The 17,495-nt window shown below is 41.3% G+C and overlaps 1 protein-coding gene across 4 annotated transcripts in view; it reads left to right on the plus strand.

Annotated features, from left to right (window-relative positions):
- Nucleotides 1–17,495, plus strand: part of klhl29 (kelch-like family member 29) — a 145,283-nt gene that overhangs the window by 82,048 nt on the left and 45,740 nt on the right. For all 4 annotated transcript variants that reach the window (XM_086019341.1, XM_086019339.1, XM_086019342.1 and 1 more), the window contains one exon: nt 1,700–2,191. In XM_086019341.1, the coding sequence (XP_085875467.1) occupies nt 1,700–2,191 (492 nt within the window). The remainder of the gene's footprint in view (nt 1–1,699; nt 2,192–17,495) is intronic.

Here is a 17,495-nt window from a genome sequence, read left to right on the forward strand (position 1 = left end):
GTGAGCAATATACTGAAAAAAAAAAAAATGACAGACCTCATATGTTATATTATGTTGCTGCAAAAGAAATGTTAAGATTTACCACAAATGTTTTTTAAATGGGTTAGACCACAAATGATCCAAATTGACTTTATTAAGACAATAACTCACCATTTTTGCTTTTGTGACATAAAATATGTACAGTATTTGGAAGGCATTACGTAAGCAATCATTTATGCTTAACAGTCAGATAACAGCCACAATTGTTTGGTTGTTACCTGAGCCCTGAGCAACTGCCATGTTATTTTCAGTTGACAGCAAGTGACAAAATGGCCACACCCTGAGATGGACAAAAACGGCATTTTTTTTACTACTTAACTCATATTTCACAAACACGATATCGATCAAAATGCAGTGTTAAGATTAGTGGGGCTGCATAGAACGTATTATTACAAAGGCAATTTGGGTATAAATGTCCGTAGTTGTGATCATCACAGAGAACGCTGTTCACTTCTAACAAAATAGCGGCGCTAGCAATAAGTAGCTAGATAGCATTAGCATCGTAAACAAGTTCAAGTTGGCCACGGTTGCTACATTAGTATCATGACTTTTTTATAATACAGTGTTACCATAACACAAAATGTTATTGGTTTGGAGTTTAATGTTTTGGAATATAAAATGAATTACAAAATCAAAAACATGTGATAAATGTACCTGTCGAGCAGAAATGTTGCTAATTTTGCATCCCTCTTGAATCCTCTCAGCTCGCCGAGGTGCCTTCCGGTGTCTTCTGTTCGCTAGTCTCATGCCTATTTGTCGGCAAATTAGGGATGGCTATTTTTTTTGTTTGTTTTCCAGGGGTACATTTTCAAAAGTCTTTGCAAACTTCTGAAGCCCAAGATAAGACATTAGTGTGAGGCTGCAGTGATGTGCCGGTTGGTTCTAGCTATAACACCCTCAAGGGTTCATAGTAATAAAAAAGAAGACATTTCAACTGCCGCCAAAAATATGTCGGAAATTCAACAAAATTCTAATAACGAAGGGACTAAAACAGAAAGAAGTGAACCGTCTGTCAATTAGCATGCCTGTTCTGTATTGTATTTGTGCCTAGTCGGTTGGATTCTTCTGCTTCATCCACCTTGATCTTACACCAAAATAATGCAAGATATTTGTGTTGGTGTCTGAGTGTTAACTGCTCCGCATGCACCTGTTCAACATCTGTTGTATTCCTCCACTTTTCCCCCCTCAATTTTTCCCCTCATATGCCACCCGTGTGCTCAGAACTAAGCCCTGCGCGCAGAGGGCCGGAGTGTGGTTGCGATTCACGGTAGAGTGCCACCAATTTGGAGTCCTCTCAGGCGCTTGTCTCTCATCCTATTTGATTATCTAATGGCCGACTTAAAAATCTTCCCTGTCAGCTCCTGTTCACAGCTTTGTCAGCGACTTAGGGAATAAAAACGCCACCAATCAGTCGGAGTTACCAATGACTTGACATCATCGTAGCCGCCTATACCCAAAGTTTCAGCAATAATTCTTTTTTTTTTTTTTTTTTTGTAACCTGCCTGTTACTGTATTGGAAAATGCATAGATGGTCTGATGATGTAAAATGTGCGTCTTGTCTCAATCAACGTTGAGAAATGCTCCTAAAGAAAAATGACAGATTTGTATTAGCCTTGGTGAAGGTTCCTTGCTTGACTACTTTTCTTGTTTTGCCTTGCAGGTCCCGCGTGGGTGGCGCCGGTCGCCGCCGTCAGCCAGCCCAGTCTGTTGCCCCACACCTACGCCCTCCCCCACCCGCCCTCCTACAACCACAGCGTGACGGCGCAGTCGCCCATCATCGGGGTGACATCGGTGCCGCCGCCCCATCATCAGCACTCCCTTATGACCGCCCACTTCCAGCTGACGCCGCAATCCACCCCGCAGCCGCCCGCCATGGTGCTGAGCATGCCCGGCCAGCCGCCCTATGCCACCGCTCCGTCCAACCACGTGGTGCACCCCAACCCTCACGGCATCATGGGCAACGGCCACTTGAGCGCCCACCACCCGGGCCTCATCCAGCTCACCAACGGACAGGGGGCCGCCGGCCACGCCGCGGCCGCCACGCACGCACCCGCGGCCGCCTGCGACAATCAGGAGGGTCTTAACGGGCTGCAAATGCTGCGGACAGTCGGGATGGGGAAGTACGAGTTCAGCGATCCGGGACATCCCAAAGGTAAGCAAGGAGAGGAGGCTACTGTGTGAAGCCTGCTTAGATGGGACGGGTGGAACTCGTTGTTACGTCTTTTGATTGGGCTTTGCCTTCAAAGGCAACAATTTCACTTCAATGAGCAATTTTTACCTGTTATCTGCAAAACTCATAGCCTATAAAGCCACTGTTAGATTTTCGAGTTTTGCAACGATGTAATAGCAGCCATGCTCTGATTCACTTGTTTGGTTTACTGGGTAGTTTTGATTTAGGGGATTAGGGTTGGTTAGTTTGGTTTTGGGTTCGCAGGAAATGTTCCAACTGCACATCTGCACACATTATTTATTGATTAAAAATATTACTTTGCTCATCTATCTATGACAGTGGCAGGCAGAAAGCAAAATGAATTGTCCATTAGTTGTCAGAAAGTTAAATAAGCATGTATAGCCATAACTTATTCAGTTATGGCTTCCTGCGAGTATATTAGCTTTATGGTGTTCAATGAAACAGACCCAAATTTCACACAGAGTAGGTAAACGTGTGAGTAAATTGAGACTACATCATTATTACTTAATTATTCATACTTTTTGTAATGTTTTTGGGTGGTGTGCCATGGGATTTTCCCAACTTCAATGGGTGCCTTCGCTCAACAATGATTGGGAAATTAGGTTCGGGTTAGTGGGTGGGTTAAAGGCTAGTGGGTTTGGTTCTGTGGGTTAGTTAGTGGGACCATTTGAGCTCGTAATATATTCCTCAACTATTACTAGCTTAGGCCCATAAAGAAATATACATGTAACCAAGGATACCAAATGCGCCTTCCTCAACCTCAGACTCAACTGAATCACCTTTACTAATAAACCAGATTTGTTCTGACAGCCCAAACCATCTCCCGGCACAAATCCGTCCCGTCTCCGCCTTGCCGGCATCATTTGCAAAGTTGATTCACGGCCCGCAAGCTGAATTTTCTGTCTGGTTTTAACCTTGGAGTTTACGACGCAGGGACGCGTCAGAAACAGATGTTCGCAATTCCCGGTACAATTTTCACATTTAATGAAGCTTTTCATTTAGGTTTAGATTGTTTTCAGCCCCCGCACACTCCCGACCCCCCCCCCCCCCCCCCCACTCGCCACATCCCCGACTCATTGCGATCAATAAAACAAAGGCAAATGAACTCGTAGATTGCAGAAAAGCAATTATTTCGTGGCCTGCCCGCGCTACATTGAAATGAGACTGTAGGTAGAATAGCAAACGGATAATTAGACAGGATTGTCAGCTTGGTCTGGTCTCTATAAAATGAGAATTTTTGCTGCCTCTGGCATGTTGAATAGGCTGTCACGATCCATTAAGCCTATACGCGCATGGCTGCATTGACCTCCCACTAAGAAGCCCGGAATGTTATACGTAGCTTGACGGCTGCTGCGGCGTCACAGGACGAGAATTTGTCTGCGGAAGATTCCAGCCTGAGGGATTGTAAGGTTATTGCAATTTATTACATTTTCAATCAATTAACCCATTTGGCGGTGGCACCCAACGCATGCTAAAATGTACAGATAGCAATAAACCAGAGTACGTCAATGTCGTAAAGAGATGACAAAAAGACGTTTGGAAAAGGGCAAGTACTAGTAAACGTAAAAAGTCCTCAGTTCTTTCATATTCTGTCATCCCAGTTCTGATAAAAGTGCCCTTTTAGCTGGAATCTTGGTTGTCAGCCGTAGGTGGTAAGCGTTGGACTCAAAATAAAAGTCGGACGCCAGGACCGATCGCAGTCAATTCTTCAACATACTGGCAACCACTCAGTCTGTAAACATTTTTTTTACCATGTTAAATTTAACCCAACAAAATGCACGCTTGCTACTCATACGAACCAGTTCACGAATGGCTTAAATGAAAATAAAAAGTAAACAACACCGGCAAGTGGCTTTGTTTTCTTCGTTCCCAGGACCAATCCATTTCAACAAAACACGAAATTAATAATACTTATTTGGTTTTCTTATTATTTGATGACTTTATTTCTGATGTGATGAAACGACTGGCCGGTGACGTTTCCAAGCGTACGCTTGACAAAGAGCTGAACAAAGCAAGTCCTCTCGAGGGATGTCATCGCTCCTTAACAAGTTGCTCGCCTGAGGACACGCCGCCACCGCTCGCTGGCGACGGGAGGGCGGAGCGTTTGTGGCGCTTGACGGCAAAGCGGCTTGATCTTGGAGATGCTGACCGCACTTTTTAATCCACGTACACACTCGCGCACAACAGGCCGCTAAGTGTGTGTGCGCGTGTCTGTCTGCTTTTGGGTGTGGATATTTTGTCAGATGACAGCCTGCAAGCGGCACCGTGGCAGAAATTGTGCCTCGCCTTTTGATGCGGCTTTGCTTCAAAGGCAGCAATTTGTCTTCGCTCTGCTTCAACGAGCATATTTTAGTCGTTGCGCTCACGTCTGCCAATACGCGCTTGTGTCAGGATTCACGTCGGCCGCTATCATGTGCACTTGACCGGCAAACATACAGCATATACTCTATTAGCCACCGCTAGATTTGCGGCTTTGCAATGCTATAATGACCATACAAGGTTTGACAATCAAGAAACGAGACTGCTACATCCACGCACGTGACTGACTGCCAATTGGCCCATTTGCTTAAGTCGCTGATTTAAGTCCATTTTACGAAATGCCATCGACATATTCTAAATGAGTCGAATGGTTATTTAAAACAGCTAGTATTAGTTATGGTTGATTGCCTACGTCAGGGAAAAGGAAAGTGCAGCGTATCGTCTGCTTCGCGCGCACTTTTAACTTCCTCTCCTGCTGTGATGTTTCAGTCGCCGCTCTATAATTTTGCCCACCTTGTTTCGCTGCCCACAGCAGGCACTCCTCGTAATACCCGCCTGTCGACAGCGTGCGCTTCCCCTCCTCTTTACGTTAAATTTTTTTTTTTGGGGGGGTGGGGAACTCAAATAACCGGTGCGGCTAACTCGAACAAACGCCGCTGTCAGCGGATGTGACTGACATCGTTGATGAAAGGGCTCGTAAACAGTGCGCGGCGCAGGGTGGGAGAGTATATTGAGCAGCTTGTGTAAATCGATGCTCGTGTCCCGATGAATATCAGCCACGGGGCGCAAGTGTTGAGCTCAGCACGGACGAGCTCGGAAATGGGATTGATTCGAATGTATAGAAGCAAAGGGGGGGGGGGGGGGGGAAATGGAAATTGTGAAACCTTTGCATTGTTTTGTAACACTGTCTGTGTTAGGGTTATGTTTAAGCTACGTTGACACTACGTTGTTAACGGCTGCTGTGATTGTCATGTATGGGGGGGCGGCGGGGGGCTAATATATTTTATTAGATGGCGTTTTCATTCGCTGCCCTTCATCGGTGTCCATTTTCTTCAGAGCGCATGCATTCCTTTTCTTTTGACACATTCGGTTCGGAAACCAAAGTTTTGCTTTCGTTTCGTTTTCTTATGACATATATCGCTTGCTTCCACCTCAGCGGCCTTTACTGGTCCTTTGCTCACACACAAACGGCAGAGACGGTCACATGCATAAATGCACCCAAGGAGCCACGAGGCCCACGTTAGACATCCACACGCGCGCGGTGACACGCAACGACACGCAGCCTTAGCGCCTGCCCGGGGAGTTCATCTTCCAGTCAGCTCACATCAGACCCCCCTTGTGAACGCAATTAAGATGCCCCGCCGAGTTAAGATCACCGCGGCGGTTTGCTGTTTAAATGTGTATCCAAACAGAGAGAAAAAGTCACTTGGATTTACTGGTAACACAATACGCTATGTTACTGTAATGATTCTTTTCTTTTTAGTTAGAAAGAGAAGGTATTGTACGTGGCAGAGCGCATAGAGGGTCCTCTGACTAACACGGCAGCTGCTCTCACACCTTCGTGCTAAACATGGAGCCCCCTCATGATCACCAACATACAATTGTTTACAGTTATTGGAGCGGAGTGTTCAAAAATAACCTCAGGCAATGAGCCACAAGACATTTTAACTAGGTAGCAGCCTGGTCTGATGTCTTTTCATGACAACATTGAGCCCAATCCTTTCGTTGAATGTGCATTTGAAACTGGTTGGCAACACAGTTCCATGGTAGATTTTAGGCTTCGGTTAGGGTTTGGTTTATTTGGAAAATAGTTCCTGCCGTCTGGGGAAAGATATTTTGTTTTATTTCCCGCTGCTGCCTTGGCCTTTTTGATTGGCTACATTCATTTCGTCTCACGGTTTACGGGCTCATTCCCTCGAGATTATTCAATTTACCCCACACGCAATTAGTTTTTTCATCGGAAATATTGAACACTCATAATGTTTAAGATTGTCAGCCCACACCTATTTCGGACTCTATTATCCAGACAAATCCGCTCTTAACACACTTCAGACCAACGGTTAGTCTTATAGGATAATCTTATCAAATATCAGCTACTCGGGTGTTTGGTTGGGAAGGGGCAAAATCGTGACAAAAACAGCCGATTCTCTTTGTGTGTACCTGGCCGTAGCATCTTGGAGCCATCCCGATTTTGATTGTGAGGCATCATTGGCCTAAGTTTGTTCTTTCTTTCGCTGTAAATAAGAACAATTTACAATTTGTACCCGATAATGAGCCATATAAATGTAAACAATTTACCTTTCAAGACTTTGTGTGGCTCAATGTTTAGTGTAAGTGTGCTTAAAAATCCTCTATATGGCATTCCGCGGTTCTAATTTCTTTTCTAATTGCCAGGAATAAACTTAAAAAGACCAATTTTAGCAGTCGGTTGATCGGTTAATCGTTTTTATGCCCATCCCTAGGGGTGGTTGGGAATATGTCGGCGGTAGGAAAGCCGCCGCCCGCCCTCACTCATTCTCCCTCTTTATCGTATTTTAAAGGCGAGGAGCCCCTGCCAGGAGCCCCCGTGCATTATATCTGCCCACAGTTAATGCACGGACGGCGGATAGCTCATTAAGATTGATCGGCTCTTCCCTACCTCCTTGCGTGCACAATGCAGCGACGGCTTCATTAATCACCCGAATCTCAGAGATAAAGCTCGTGAACGTCGCCGGCCGAACCCGCGGCCCTGACAGATCACGTTGTACATGCATAATCACATCCTGAGAGCGTCCCCTTCCCACCCCACACCTGCCCTCTTTACGACAAGTGACTCCTTTTGTTTGCCTCCGTTCATGGGATGGCATGCCCTTTTGTTGTCCCACCATCTTCTGAAAAAAGCTCACCGCTTGCTCGCTCGTTGATTCATTCTTTTCTTGCCGCCGCCTCCGTTATTTTCACTCGGCCCCCTCCACCTCCACCTTTTCCTCCGTGGTCGACTTGTTAGCGCCTTCCCCGGCGCAGTTCCATCCATCCATTATCCAACCCGCTTATCTCGGAAATTCATTGAGAATATTCCAACTTTGCATGCGCTACGATTTATGCGGCAGTCCGACCTCATACGTGGCTATAGAAAAACAATATTAAAACTGGAGACGGCGATGAACTGGCCCTTGCACCGAATATCCTTAGTAGGAGTTTGCCGAGTACAAACCCTGAAATACATCCATCCTGCTTGAATTTGGGCATGGGTTCTTCAGACATTTTAGTGTGTCCTGTTGTGATAGACTTGTCCACTAGAAACAAATTGTTGTATAGTGTAGCTACAACAAAAATTAGGCCTGCGCACCGTCCGTCGTTTACTGACTCCCTTAGTGGTACGTAAAAGGATCACTGAATTGAATACCTACCTGTATAAAATGAACATTTAAAACATGAAATACAAACAAATATATTACAAGAAAATGATGGGAAGAGATTTCGCAGGTTTCTCAAATGCAGCATCAATAGCCTGCAATATATTTTGTTAGCAAAGTGCAAGCGGCAACTGTAAAACAAGGAAGCAAGATGTAGAAACAGCTGGACTCCATTCGGCTTCGGGGAGCGGCGATGCTTATTGGCCCCCCGGAAAACTTAATGGAAAAACTTTACGAGCGCCATGAAAGCCAAATAAAGTTGATTTCCGCCGCAGAAACAGATACAACCAGACTTTTACAACAAATGTGATTCAAGTCACGCGGATATAAAATGATACTACCTCATATTTTCACTACCACTGTATTTGTTTTGCTAGACAGTCTAAAACATACCACAAAGAATTTTATACAGCATCACGAGAGCCTATTCAGGCACATTTTTCAATATTGGCTTCATATAATTAATTGCAACAATTACAAATATCATACGAATGTGAATGTGCGTATGTATGGATAGATTTACGTGGGTCTTGGAAGATCATTCGGGCCAGTGAATGACTAAAGTTTTGTTCAGACAGGTAAAGAGAGCATTGCAATAGTCACGACGTGAGGACACAAAAGCGTGAGTCATCATTTCTAGGTCAGAATGCGATAACATTTTCCTACGTTTCGAAGCCAAGCTGTCAGAGGGGTCTCAATTCAAAACCTCATTTTACACCGTATTCAACTTTGTGGTAATAAACTCATAAGACCACGGCAGTTGGTACCACTGGTAAACACGGCAGATGCTACCAGGAAGCTTTGTCTGCATTGTAGCGGGTGTTTCTCCCTAATCGGAAGGCCTAATTGCAGCGGGGAGAGGAAGGCGACGCAAGCGAAGCCTCCGTTGGCACAGAAGCTGTTCAGCAGTGTCGGCCATGTTCGTGTCAAACTTCTGCCCAGAAAACTTTTAAATGGCTTTGATAATGCATGCAGGACATCTAATAAATACTAATGACGAGAGCAGACAATAGCAGGAGTAGCTCCCCCTTTCCATCTTATTATTCCCGGGAGTTAGCAACAAGGTCGGCATGGGGAAGATTGATAGTTTGTCTGCGACGTAGACGGATGATAATGGCTCCCGACTGCAATCAAGACATCTTGGGTGCTCTCGCCGAACGAAAATCCCATGCAGGGCGCAGATAGCGTGATGCTATTGAATGACGCTGAATCACAGCATTATTGACTTTTCATTGTGGCCACTCTCCGAGCGCCGGATGACGATATGCTACAGTTGTCACCGCGTCGATATTTTATGCAGCTGTATGGATAATGTATTGTAACACATGACGATGCGATGTATCACAATGCCATTGTTGGTAGTGTATTCAAACTGAATTGTAACGGATAACAATTGCATATACTCTATAACAATATGTGAGCCTGGTTTAAGAATACTGCAGCATAACAGAGAGCAAAATACCGCAATGGCAAAATTTGATGCTCATGTAGCAATTCTATACCGCAAGAGAAAATGACATAGGCCATCATTATTTCAGGTAACAATACAATACAGTTAATCGTGGTACCGATAAGTTATTCTAGTTTAGTGCTACGGTACCGTAGCAGATAACGATATATCACAATGTCTGTATTTCATGATGCTGAATCTGTAATGTACTAAAACGGATAACGGAACAATACATCACAATTATGGTATTCGATGCTGGTGCACCAGATAATGGCAAAATGTTGCTACTTGATGATGGTGTATCGATACCATTGCAAATAATATGGTATGTCATGATTTAGTTATATAATGCTTGTGTATCAATGCTGGACTGTGGCAGATAATGACGCTATGTGAATACTTGATGCTGGTGTCACGATACTGTATAGTAACAGATGGCTTAATATCGTACAGCCGATATTTAATGCTAGCTTACCAATACGGCATTGTAACAGATAATGATACGGTATTTTACAGTATTGACATTTTATGCTGACTTATTAATACTGTACCGTATCTGATGATAACAGATTAAAATACGGTTCATCACAATGTCTGCCATACTTAGACACGGTCAGAAAATAATGAAAGAAAGACAATATATATATATTTTTTTTTGAACAAGCTCTAACAGGATCAAAGGCAAGCTTTGCGTAGCCCCCACCAGTAACCTTCCCGCTTGAGCCACTTTGACTTTTAGGACGTTGTCCAGTAAACACGAAGCGCGGACACGGTGACATTTATCCTTAAAGGGCTCAGCTGACATGAAAATGTTATCGTATTTGTGTACATGCCGAGGAGGCGGCGAGAAATGCGACGAGTCGTAAACACGGAACAAGTGTGAAGGGCAAAAAACGCTGAAAGTAACTTGAGACCTTTTACAGCGTGTCAGCTCAGTCAAGTATTCACAGTAAATTAAAAAAAGTAATACTTTAAAAAGGTATTTAAAGGTATTCTGTTTAATTTTATGAGGTATTAATTCATACCAGTTGCAACGGTTTGGTTTTAAAAGGGTGTTAAAAGATGTTTCATTTAACTCTCGTATATCCTGTTTTAGATTTTTAAGTCAAAGTGTTTGCAGTGGTAAATTTCAAAGACAAAAATTCCCAATTTTGTCTACAATATTCCTAGTAGCATTAAACGTACAATTTATATTAATTATATTCATATTTTTGGGTCAAATTATGTCAGGTTATTTTGACGACGTTAGCGTTCCAGCCGAGTGAAATTGAAGAATCACTGAACATCGATTTTTGCGGTATTACAATATATTCTAAGTATAAAAGTAAGCCATTATCCAGGTATGAAAGTCACCGTAAAACTAAATTATGACTTAACTTGGTTCTGGATGATAAACTATACAAGCAGTGATTCAAAGGACCAATTTAACATTTTTAAACGTAAGTCTTAATTAATAATCGACTCGTTGATTATTATGAGTATAATCATTGGGGTGATTGTGTTTGTGTAGCAGGTAATGCTTTCTGACCGCTAATGTAGTGATTGCTTGTCAGGGCTTTCATTAGAACAGAGTGCAGTCCTTGTCCACTTCCCCTTTTTAATTCAATTACATTAAGTTACTATTTCAGCGCCGGAGCGTTCAGAGCAAATATTTATAAAGCCGGCTGTAAAAACAAAGCTGACAGAGCCAAATCAATCACCGGTACCGTCACTGTCATTTGTTCTTCACCTTGACCGCTGACTGGGCACAAACACTATTGTACGGAAGACCAATCCAAAACAATGCAACCTTTCAGTTTGCTCATGTTAGTAACAAAAATGTAAAAATGAAATCAACAATCCAGAAAAAGAGCGTGGACTCTCACCCAAAATTCCCATTTGTTATTTGTGTCGACATTAACGAACCAATTTCGAATGGGTTCGTCATTGCACCAAAAACACATCATAGCCCATGAAAAATCAAATTTGATCAAAAATAGACTGCACAAAGTTCCATTTGAAAACGTGTCTTTAGTGTACACCAGCATGGTGACGCGGCGGTGCGTCATCCGATGGAAATTGTTTCCTTTTTAGATTAAAATAACTTACTTTAACCTCCGGGATCCAGAACCATATATATTTTTTTTTTTCGCTTTTGGTAACGTTTTATTTTGCGGGAAGAAGGCTAAATGTGGTTCTTTTAGGAAATTCAACCTTTTATTTTTGTTGTTGCATGCACCCTTTTAAAACACGTGATAGCAATTTCCAGCGTCAGTTAAATCTACTCGTTCTTTTTGCTTTAAACTGTGTTTTTCCTGACGTGTTAAATTTGTCTGATTTGTAATTGGCCCTAGCTCTTTACATTCCATATGGCATCTACGTCAACCAATGGGAAGCCTGTTTTCCAACAAAGCTAGAAACAGATCCCGACAATGAATTAATTGGATCCCATCTGATTAGTGCATTTTGTCAGTTAAATTTGCATTTTATAGTTTTACTAGTAATGAACCCCCATGATACTTTGGCATTTTGAGAACGTTGATTTTTAAAAAAAAAAAAATTTTCCATTTAGTTTTCATTTAAAAAAAATGTTTTGGGAAATATGGAAATAATAGGGCGACATTTCTGCAAGGTGGAATGAAGCCGTCAAGAGTCTTTCCATCGTAGGTTTAGGGGAGAAAAAAAATGCTTTAAAAAGAGCGTGAAGGTGACGCGTTACCGTCCAGGCACGTCACGCATCGCTTGAGATGTGTACAGCAGTGCTGGGAAATAAATCTTTACACATTTCTGATGAGGTGCCGTTGGCTGGAAGCGCATGCGAAGTGGATGTCATTATTCCGCATATTCCCTCGTGGAAGTATTTATTTCAGTGCTGGAAAAAAGCTTGGCGCGTGTGGGCTGTGGAAAGGTGTTACAGCATTTTTTTTTTTTTTTTTTAAATAGTTGATGCCAGAAAAAGCGAGAAAATGCAGTTCCCTTTAGGTACCATCGAATGATGTTTAATTTCAAAGACAATAATAGTGTGTTCTAAATGTGTTGTGCTCCCACTGTTGCTGACTATGGCAACTAAATCATTATAACAGTTGAACTGTTACCGCAATAAAAAAAAACATTGTTCGATTAATTCTTTGATGTTTGATCTCGTTTGATAAATGCACATTATTGTCAGTTTAAAGGCTGAATTTTCATTCATAAATTACTGATTTAAGAGTATTTGAATTGGAGAAGAAAATGCACCTTGTGGACTTTGTTTATTTGCAGTTTTCTGCCTGCTTTTAATTATTCAAGGGACGGTGTTGACTTTGTCCTAATGTTCCGCGTTATTCCCGTGATGCACAACCATAAAAACAAAGAAAATGTGCAAACTCCCTTTTTGTGTCTATTTAAGGATTATGCGCTACATAAACTACCACCGCCACAACAAGCGTATTGTTAAATTTCTCAAATAGTTTATGTTGGATGTTTTATGTTCATTCAACGCTCCCTAAATGGCACTAAACCAAACACGATTATAGTTTATAAGGTGCAATTTCTGTAATTGATATCATTAGATTGTCACTCATACAGACTTAATTGGAATATTTAAATCAGAGTGGAAAAGAGACATCACGGCATTTGATTTGTTGCTTTATTTTATTTTTTTTTTCATTGTTTTCTTCCTGCTTTAAATTATTCGGGGGTGTTTTGGCAGTGGTGTCCCATTTTTCATAGCCATTCCTTTGGTGCAATGCCATAGACAAACAAAATAGTTAATGTGCAAAATCTAGTTTTCTGCCATAATGGAGTGACCACTAAGTGCCATTCCTAAAATCATCCTCAACGTACTGTATTTCAATAAAAGCGCAGAAGAGACATTGGGACTTGATTTATTGCAATATTTTGTGTAATGCACATTTTTTTTCTGCTTTGAATTATTCGTGGGGGATGGGTGGTGCCCCAGTTTTCAGTTATTCCCAGTAAAAATCCCAATTAAATCTCCCAAATTCCCATTTTGTGTGCCTTGAAAGTCCATGGAATGACATTCGACATTAAAGCTAATAAATAACTAAATTTAGCTTCTTTTAACTGTAGTTTTAGCATTGTGTTATTTCTAATATTCTGACCCTCAAAATCAGGTGACCAAAATTACAGCAACCACTGTAATCAACATATTAAAAAAAAAAAAAAAAATGTAACAGGGCATTTTATAGCACTTTGAGGAACTTTGAATGGCATAGAACATCAAAAACATGTTTTGCTTCATTCATTTAACCATTTTGTTAGTATTTAGTCATGTTTTGGCCCGCCGCTGTTGGCCCACCTCAGCGCACTTGTACCTCATGAATAAGGGTAATTTATAAAGACTTAGAAAAAATGGTTATTTTGAAGATATGTGCTCCTATAGCCTTCGACGCTCACATTGAGACTTTTTTTTTTTTTTTTTTATATGTCACCTACGCACCCCCTCAACCCATTCGGCATGGCTACCATTGAAGCCACACCCCCTCTTGGGGTCCTTGACATACTTTCATTCCCTTTGAGCTTGTCCTCACATTTGCCCTGATGCCGTCCTCAGAGTGCAGCCTGACCTCTGGACCCCCAGGGTCCAAGTCCAGGTCCCCTTCAAAGGAACCCCACGGCATCCTTGAATAACCTCCCCCCCCCCACCACCACCACCACCACCACCTCGCGCCAACCCCGCCTCATGGCCAGCCCTTGACGAGTGGCTTCTTAACTCAGCACTCTTGAGCGGGAAGGAGGATGTAAAAATAAGACTTGAAACGAACGCCGTCATCACGGACTATTCTTACAGGCGGAGTGAGTGAAGAGTTGTTGACGATCCGAGCGGATTTCCTGCGGAATGAATGCAGTTGATTGGCAAGAGGGACATTTTGACGCCATTGGATGCAATCTGACTTTTGTCACGTGGCCACGCGAGGGAACAAGGACGCCAGCATCTTTTGATCCTTGCTTGTTTTCAATACGCAAGCAACAAAAAGCAATTGCAAGCCTTTGATTTTTTTTTGTTTTTCTTCTTTTAATGATTAGAAGCCATGAAAATGCCCTATGGAATAGTCTTTTTTATTCTAGAGTATTACAGCTTAAAGATATATAGACATTTGTACGTTTACTTCCCAAAAAGGAATAACATACATTTTTGTAATTTAACTTAAAATGTTATCGCGGTAAAAATGCGTCAAAGTTTGCGTGGGATATGAAACTGTCAAAATAATTTATTATAATATAATATACACATTTTTATGTATATATATAAATACCAGGCTGAATGTTAAATGTGCTTTTTTTAAATTTTGAGGAACAATAGGCTTCTGATTTAATGACATTCAAATTATAATTAGTATCTTTATCAGCAAACAAAAATCAAAATACTTTGAAATTGACAGATTTTCCTCTGTACTTGTACTTTATGAGTTTATCATTTGTGTATTTAATGAATGTATTTTTAAACTAAGTAAATTATTCATTCTAGTGGCTTCCTGCTGTTTCTCTAGGAAAGCATGTAAATTAGTTCAAATAACATTAAAATTGATGTTAATATATGGTATATTCATATTTATGAATTTATTCATCTTGACAATTTTTTTGTGTTTTATTTAATTCACTTTAATTTTAACCCCAAAAGCCTGCAAAAAGGTTCCTTTAAAATAAAAAATAGACATCTTATTTTTATGACTTTTCTGAAAGGTCTTTGAATGTTATATTTATTTTAACATTAATTGCATTTTTTAGTCTTTCAATTTGCAAAAAAAAACCGCATGTATTTGCCATTATATTTGAACATGTAAACTACAATACACCTTGTAATTATTTTTTAAATATACCGTAGAACGACTCAAAGACGAGCTTTGTTTTCACCATTTACTTTGTAGAATCAAAATGATTTACCAGTAATTTACAAAGTAAATTGTATTTTTGTTTTGAAAAATAAACTGTATATGCTTGATTTTCTTGCTTCGAAAACAGAGCATGCAGCATAAATACTTTAATACATTGATTTAATTAAATTTTTAATGTACGTCATAAAACATGCTCCTGTGTCTTTACGCTCTGAATAAAAACATTATCGCCGAGTTCTATCTTGAATTATTGATCGGCTCATGGTGCTGGTTTGTTTTCCGGCCAATTAAGCAAGCAACGTTTTACTATTGAATCTTTAAAAGAGAACAAAAGCGTCAGAACAAGCACATTGTTGTTCTTTCTTTCTCTTTTCCCCTTTTTAACACGTTTTTTTTAATTGTTTGGTTAAATAGAATGATGGAAAAACAACTCTTAATTAATAGATTATTCAATTGGAGTTTTTGTTGTTTATAGGACGTTAATAAATCTAAATATATTCAAAATATATAGAGGTTTTTTTTGTAGACTTGTTGCTAATATTATGGGAAAAAGAAACGTAAAAATGAATTGTTTTTGTGGTTTATGGGATAATACCGCTAAAAATATATTCAAAAAAATATATGTTGCAAATACTGTGGCAAAAATGATTCTGGTAAAAAAAAAAACTGCATTTATTTATTTTTATTATTTTTCTAAGACCAATTCCTGATACTGATAAGTGATATTAATATCACTTTGTGACGGCAAAGCCCACCGAAATGTTTGCCTTGACGACAAAATGGCGGAAACACCCCCGCTGCTGTCAAACCTGTGCCGAACTTCAAAATGGCTCCCAGATCGGCAACCAATGGAGCAGCCTTTCCAAGTGACCTATCGCGTCCTGGCACGTCATTTTTTTTTTTGGTATTGGCGAAGCGTTGGCGCCCACTGATTGGCTGGCGTACCCGAGTACCCCGATTGGACTTAGACGGCGTTACTAGGCCGAGTCGCAACCAATCAGGAATGGGCCGCTCCTGTTGTGAACTCGTCCGCCCGACGACCCAACCGCGAGATCTAGCGTAGGTCTTTGTTACTCCACTTGACGTCCCTCAGGGCATCTCTCTCATATTGAGACGTAGGTTTGGCGTCCCCCCGCACTGAAGAATGGGGTACGCCATTTGTAGTTTCACGGGTTGTTCCAGGGCAAATCCTCCCACCCGACTACTCCCCTTGGAAGCCACGATTAGCTCCTCCGTCAGGCATTCAGGTGTGTCTGCGTGGCTCCGAGGGAGGCGGCCTTTGTCTGTTCCCCGGACCCCCGCTCCGCCCACTCAAGGGGGCTCTATTCACAGTGTAAAGGGGTGTCATGCGGCACGGATGATTGGAGGCGAGAGCCATATCGTTTTTTGCAGGAGAGTCCAAACGATTCACTGTCGGGAAGCGCTGACAGTCGTCAGGGTTGGCCCGCTGACAAGAAGAGCTGGAGTGGAATGCTTTTGTGTTTCAAGGAGTGGGTGACGGATCCCTAAAAGGGATGCAGCTGCGCATCCAGTCGGAAGATGTCGAGAACCATCCTTACGTTAAATCCTATCATTTTCCTTTACGACTATAACGGTACATGTATTTGTATTTGGACGAAAGATTCACTGAAATGTCTCGGGTTGCCGCTAGCAACGTTTTAAAGTTAGAAACAGGTTGCCGTGTTTTTTATATCATTTATCATTCAAGCTGTTGAGTTTGCACTTGTCCGTGTGGTTCATTTCCTAAAATTGAGAAAAGTCACCGTTGCTGCACTTTCCTCAAAATAAAAGAGTTAAAGTGATATTTTTCAGAATTTACCGCTTGCAGTTTTCGGTTTTTCTGTTTTGTTTGACATTGATTCTCTTCATGTTAACACAAAAGATCAAATGTGTTGTGAGTGGCTGCCATCGTTGTGGAATTTAAAAAACTTCGAACTCCTAGAATTCACATAAATAATTTAACAGGAGGGGAAAAAAAACTGTACCTGACCAATTACTACTACTATCGACACTGCTCTCCTCATTAATAATGTGACATTTGTGCCATTTAAATCGAGTTTGTAGTGCAAATGATGCAGTTTGAAACGTCAAAGTAATTTTGATATCCCAGCCCCTCTAAAAATTTGAGATTTTTTTTTTAATGTACCATATGTCCTTTTTAAACAGAAGTACATTAACATGCAGTACTTTGTTTAAACGTAATATTTTAACAACAAAATGACCAATTTGAGCCTGAAAAAGTCCCCCAAAAAGGCTCAATTTCAAAAACAATTTCCCCAGTACCCATCATCCAATTTTCCCAAAATATTTGTGATGTACTAGTTGCAATCACATTTTGACAGTGT

The sequence above is a fragment of the Filicampus tigris genome, chromosome 20 (genome assembly GCF_054856515.1).
Source record: "Filicampus tigris isolate MCC_2025a chromosome 20, RoL_Ftig_1.0, whole genome shotgun sequence".
NCBI lineage: Eukaryota > Metazoa > Chordata > Actinopteri > Syngnathiformes > Syngnathidae > Filicampus > Filicampus tigris.